Here is a 6,000-nt window from a genome sequence, read left to right as displayed (position 1 = left end):
GAGTTGTGTGTTTTTTGTTTGCATTCCGACCGCAGGTATTGTGGTCAATGCAAACATGACTCCTTGTAAAAAAAGGTATCAGTTTTGTTGCCAGATAGAAGGGTAAAAAAAACTATTTTCGATTAAAAGCTTCTTTCGTGACTGCAGGGATTCATCTTCTTGGTTCTTTCGGTAAAGTCACGTAGAAGGGAAATAATATATTAATAAAATTTATCATAAAAATAAAACATAATAAAATACAATTCTCACGACGTTTCGGCCACAACGCAAGCAGCCGTCCTCAGGTGAAGAACAGGTCTGTCGGAAAGACAACAAAACATTCAGACGCTGTCTTTCCGACAGACCTGTTCTTCACCTGAGGACGGCTGCTTGCGTTGTGGCCGAAACGTCGTGAGAATTGTATTTTATGATGTTTTATTTTTATCATTTTATTATTTCCCTTCTACGTGATGACTTTACCGAAAGAACCAAGAAGATGAATCCCTGCAGTCACGAAAGCTTTAAATAGAAATAAAATACAATTCTCACAATTGTATTTATTATGTTTGAGAATTGTATTTTATTATGTTTTATTTTTATTATTTTATTATTTCCCTTCTACGTGACTTTACTGAAAGAACCAAGAAGAAAAAAACAATTGTCATATTTTGCTACAGGCAAAGGAGGTTCCAATGGTGTAAATCTCTATGTATCTCTATGTATCTCTGTGTCTCTGTGTGTCTCTGTGTATCTCTATGTATCTCTATCTGTCTCTATGTGTCTCTATCTATCTCTATGTGTCTCTATGTATCTCTATGTGTCTCTATGTATCTCTGTGTATCTCTATGTGTCTCTATGTATCTCTATGTGTCTCTATGTATCTCTATGCATCTCTATGTGTCTCTATGTCATTGTTTGTCTGTCTGTCTGTGTCTGTGTGTGTGTGTCTGTGTTTCTGTGTGTGTGTCTGTGTGTCTGTGTGTGTGTCTGTGTGTGTGTCTGTGTGTCTGTGTGTGTGTCTGTGTGTGTGTCTGTGTGTCTGTGTGTCTGTGTGTGTGTCTGTGTGTCTGTGTCTGTGTGTCTGTGTGTGTGTCTGTTTGTCTGTCTGTCTGTGTCTGTGTGTGTGTGTCTGTGTTTCTGTGTGTGTGTCTGTGTGTGTCTGTGTGTGTCTGTCTGTGTGTCTGTGTGTGCGTGTGGCCGAAACTTGCGACGGATTTGGTTCGCAAACCGTGGGGTTTAGTTTTTAAACAATCAGTAATATTTAAAAATACTTTTAAAAAACACGCTTTTATGAAATGTACTCGTAATGGAACAACTCCACGACTCCAGGAAGTGGCCCCGAAGTTTGCCATGACGTAGGGGACCGTGGCCAATTACAGCCAACGTCAGTTGAGCGTGGACAATTAGACCCAAGCCGAAACATAACGTGTAAAAATGAATGTTAAAAATATTTATTTTATTTTTTAATGATAGAATATAGTATTGTCATCAGTAAGACATACGTATACCAAGTTTGCAATCGATAGCACATTGAAAAGTGGGTTAAAATTGAGTTACAAGATTTGAGTATACCACAACAACAGAGTTCATAGAAAGCGTATAACAAGATCGTTTAAAATGTTTTATTTTAATTTTTATGATAAAATCTAGTATTGTCGTCAGTAAGACATACGTATACCAAGTTTGCAATCGATAGCACATTGAAAAGTGGGTTAAAATTGAGTTACAAGATTTGAAGATACGACAACAACAGCAGACAGAGTGAGTTAAATGAAAGCAAAATAATAAAAAAGTAGCCAGTTACCACGCCATCAACTCCGTAGTAGTTAAATTAACGATTTAGTGCTTCTTAGTATTATTTATTCATTTAATTGCGCCAAAACTGCCCTAAGGTTGCCCCTAGCAACGCGCACGTGCGCTGTCCGGATGTTGCCCCTAGCAACGCGCACGCGCGCCAAAGCTGCCCTGGGGGTTGCCCCTAGCAACACGCACGCGCGCCAAGGCTGCCCTGGGGGTTGCCCCTAGCAACGCGCACGTGCGCTGCCTGGGGGTTGCCCCTAGCAACGCGCACGCGCGCCAAGGCTGCCCGGATGTTGCCCCTAGCAACGCGCACGCGCCAAGGCTGCCCGGGGGTTGTCCCTAGCAACACGCGCACGCGCCAAGGCTGCCTGGGTGTTGCCCCTAGCAACGTGCACGTGCGCTGTCCGGATGTTGCCCCTAGCAACGGGCACGCGCCAAAACTACCATGGGGGTTGCCCCTAGCAACGCGCAGGCTACATCTGTGGAGGTCTGGGGGAGGAAATTGTCATTCGAGTCGAGACCTTGCAAGGTAAGTGGCAGAGATTGACGGCTCTGTTCAAGCATTCATCGATATTGATCTGAAGTGTTCGTGATCTGCACGGAGCCATAACTCGTTGGTTCTTTCGGTAAAGCGACGTGGGATGGAAAATTTTAATTAAATTTAAATAAAAATTCGCGAAGTTTCGATCGCTAGCAGACGATTTTATAGCGAAATAAGTAAACAGGATTTAGATATTTTCTTGGTTCTTTGGGTAAAGTCACGTAGAAGGGAAATAATAAAATAATAAAAATAACACGTCATTATTTTATTATGGTTTATTTTTATTAATAAATAAAATAAGTATGTTTTATTATTATTAAAATACCACATCATTATTTTTAATGTTTTATTTTTATTATTAAATAAAATAAGTATGTTTTATTTTTATTAAAATAACACGTAATTATTTTGTAATGTTTTCTTTTTATTATTAAATAAAACTAAGTATGTTGTATTTTTATTTTTGTATTATTAAAGTCACGTAGAAGGGAAATAATAAAATAAGAAAAAATAACACATTTTTATTTTATTATTTCCCTTCTACATGACTTTTCCGAAAGAACCAAGAAGATGAATCCCTGCAGTCACGAAAGCTTTAATTCTAGATTTTCTTTCCTGCAGGATTTCACGTCAAGAACTCTTGTGACTTTTATCGATTTAAAGTTTTCGTGACCGCAGGGATTCATATTCTTGGTTCTTTCGGTAAAGTCACGTAGAAGGGAAATAATAAAAGAATAAAAGAAAACAATTTAAAAAAAAATCTTGCTGTGATTTTCACACCTGATGATGATTGCTTGTGTTGCCATCGAAACGTCGTGAGAATTTTATTTTTTTATTTTTATCATTTTATTATTTCCCTTCTACTTGACTTTGCCGAAAGAACCACGAATATGTTACGACTTTGTTTACATTTCATTTACACTTTCGCTCACCGCAATTTTGTTTCGCCCAAGTGGCGAAACAACATTGATGGTGTACGGTGAATTTTTCTGCAATATTTTGCTGTCTTTTCTCGGATTTTCTGTTTGCACTCAGTCACTTTAAGATGTTTTCTTGTTCATTTTTTAGTTTTTTTGTTTGTTGCGGTTGCACCCGATTCAAGAGCCGAATGGCTCACATGGCTATACTTAATACATGAACTTGAAACTTGAAACTTCATTGCTTTCATGGCTTTGTTTAGGTGATTTCGAAAAGTGTATTGGTTTGGCCATGTTTGTGTTGTTGTAGTACAGAGTTAGACTGATGGCCTTAATCTAAGTTGTCTTGTGGTTGTTGTTGTTGTTTGTGTTGTTGTAGTACAGAGTTAGACTGATGGCCTTAATCTAAGTTGTCTTGTGGTTGTTGTTGTTGTTTGTGTTGTTGTAGTACAGAGTAAGACTGGTGGCCTTAATCTAAGTTGTCTTGTGGTTGTTGTTGTTGTTTGTGTTGTTGTAGTACAGAGTTAGACTGATGGCCTTAATCTAAGTTGTCTTGTGGTTGTTGTTGTTTGACTTGCATCCCACTGGGATTTTTGCACACAGCGTTGGTGTGTACGGTGTTAGTGTATAGTGTAGTGTATAGTGTAGTGTATAGTGTAGTGTATAGTGTAGTATATAGTGTAGTATACTAGTACAGCACTAGTGTATAGTAGTGTATAGTGTAGTGTATGGTGTAGTGTATAGTGTAGTATACTAGTACAACACTAATGTAGTGTATAGTGTAGTATACTAGTACAGCACTAGTGTAGTGTGTAGTGTATAGTGTACTTGTATAGAGGCATAGTCACTTAGTCACTTTAAGATGTTTTCTTGTTCATGTTTTAGTTTTTTGTTTGTTGCGGTTGCACCCGATTCAAGAGCCGAATGTCTCACAGGGCTAGATACCTAATCAATGAACTTTAAAACATCGCACTCGATCTAGATATGAAGCGTTCGTGACGTTATTAATATTTTAATTTATTATTCTTCTACCTACGTAGCTTTACCGAAAGAACCAAAGAGTATGGATTCGTGCAGTCACGAAAGCTTCAAATCACGTGCATCGAGAAATAATAGGAATACATTCCGTTACTTTAAATAACATTTCAATGTGCGTGTGTCAGTGTTAAGTCCAAGTAAGTGTGTGTGTGTAAGTTCATGTGTGTGTGTGTGTGTAAGTCCATGTGTGTGTGTGAGTCGCTGTGTGTGTGTAAGTTCATGTGTGTGTGTGTGTAAGTCCATGTGTGTGTGTGAGTCGCTGTGTGTGTGTAAGTTCATGTGTGTGTGTGAGTCGCTGTGTGTGGCAGTGTAAGTCCAAGTGTGTGTGTGTGTCGTAGTCTATGGGTGTGAGTCGGTGTGTGTGTGTGTGTAAGTCCATGTGTGTGTGTGTGTTATAGTCTAAGTGTGTGTGTGTAAGTCAATGTGTGTGTGTAAGTCCATGTGTGTGTGAGTCGCTGTGTGTGTGTAAGTCCATGTGTGTGTGTGTGAGTCGCTGTGTGTGTGTAAGTTCATGTGTGTGTGTGAGTCCATGTGTGTGTGTGTGAGTCGCTGTGTGTGTGTAAGTCCATGTGTGTGTGTGAGTCCATGTGTGTGTGTGAGTCGCTGTGTGTGTGTAAGTCCATGTGTGTGTGTAAGTCCGTGTGTGTGTGTAAGTCCGTGTGTGTGTGTAAGTTCATGTGTGTGTGTGTGTGAGAATCGCTATGTGTGTCAGTGTAAGTCCAAGTGTGTGTGTGTGTGTCAGTGTAAGTCCAAGTGTGTTTGTGTGTCGTAGTCCATGGGTGTGTGAGTGAGTCGCTGTGTGTGTCAGTGTAAGTCCAAGTGTGTGTCTGTGTGTCGTAGTCCATGGGTGTGTGTGAGTCGGTGTGTGTGTGTAAGTCCATGTGTGTGTGTGTGTGTGAGTCGCTGTGTGTGGCAGTGTAAGTCTAAGTGTGTGTGTGTTATAGTCTAAGTGTGTGTGTGTGTGAGTCGCTGTGTGTGACAGTGTAAGTCCATGCGTGTGTGTGTAAGTCCAAGTGTGTGTGTGTGTCGTAGTCCATGGGTGTGTGTGAGTCGCTGTGTGTGTGTAAGTCCATGTGTGTGTGTGTGTGAGAGTCGCTGTGTGTGGCAGTGTAAGTCTAAGTGTGTGTGTGTTATAGTCTAAGTGTGTGTGTGTGTGAGTCGCTGTGTGTGACAGTGTAAGTCCATGTGTGTGTGTGTAAGTCGAAGTGTGTGTGTGTGTGTTATAGTCTAAGTGTGTGTGTGAGTCGCTGTGTGTGTGTAAGTCCAAGTGTGTGTGTGTTATAGACCATGTGTGTGTGTGTGTGTCGCTGTATGTGTAAGTCCATAGTCCAAGTGTGTGTGTGTTATAGTCAAATTGTGTGTGTGAGTCACTGTGTGTTTGAGGAGCTCACAAATCCTTGAAAGATCTGGGCAAAGTCCCATCGGTGAGCTCCTCCGGCAGGCAAGGCTGCGTTGGCTGGGTCATGTAGCCCGCATGCCCAGCCACCGCATGCCTAAACAGCTTTTGTTCGGGCCGGATCGAGGGGGCTAGACGGGCGCGGCACGGGCTAGAGAAGAGATGGAGTGACTTGGTACAGGAGCTAACTGGTAAGGGTTGTCACGTAAACAGAACGTGGCCAATTCGTCACTAGGACAGCACTCGTGTAAAGTAGTGTATAGTGTAGTGTATAGTGTAGTGTATAGTGTAGTGTATAGTAGTGTATAGTGTAGTGTATAGTGTAGTGT

At 40.9% G+C, this 6,000-nt stretch overlaps 2 protein-coding genes across 10 annotated transcripts in view; both read left to right on the top strand.

The window, feature by feature from the left end:
• The first annotated feature begins 2,189 nt into the window (after positions 1-2,189).
• Positions 2,190-6,000, top strand: part of LOC133362994 (uncharacterized) — a 52,760-nt gene continuing 48,949 nt past the window's right edge. For all 5 annotated transcript variants that reach the window (XM_061581982.1, XM_061581984.1, XM_061581985.1 and 2 more), the window contains exon 1: positions 2,190-2,308. In XM_061581982.1, coding sequence (XP_061437966.1) covers positions 2,225-2,308 — 84 coding nt within the window. In that variant the 5' untranslated portion in view covers positions 2,190-2,224. The remainder of the gene's footprint in view (positions 2,309-6,000) is intronic.
• Positions 5,625-6,000, top strand: part of LOC133362996 (chondroitin proteoglycan 2-like) — a 210,168-nt gene continuing 209,792 nt past the window's right edge. For 3 of the 5 annotated variants that reach the window (XM_061581990.1, XM_061581987.1, XM_061581988.1), the window contains exon 1: positions 5,625-5,862. The gene's annotated coding sequence lies outside the window, so the exon portion shown is untranslated. The remainder of the gene's footprint in view (positions 5,863-6,000) is intronic. The other 2 variants (XM_061581991.1, XM_061581989.1) reach the window with 1 other exon arrangement.

Source organism: Lethenteron reissneri, unplaced genomic scaffold (genome assembly GCF_015708825.2).
Source record: "Lethenteron reissneri isolate LAM-NWPU_2019-01 unplaced genomic scaffold, ASM1570882v1 scaffold_1639, whole genome shotgun sequence".
In the NCBI taxonomy this organism is placed as follows: domain Eukaryota; kingdom Metazoa; phylum Chordata; class Hyperoartia; order Petromyzontiformes; family Petromyzontidae; genus Lethenteron; species Lethenteron reissneri.
Note: the sequence above shows the minus strand (reverse complement) of the source record. Positions and strands in the feature narration are given on the sequence as shown.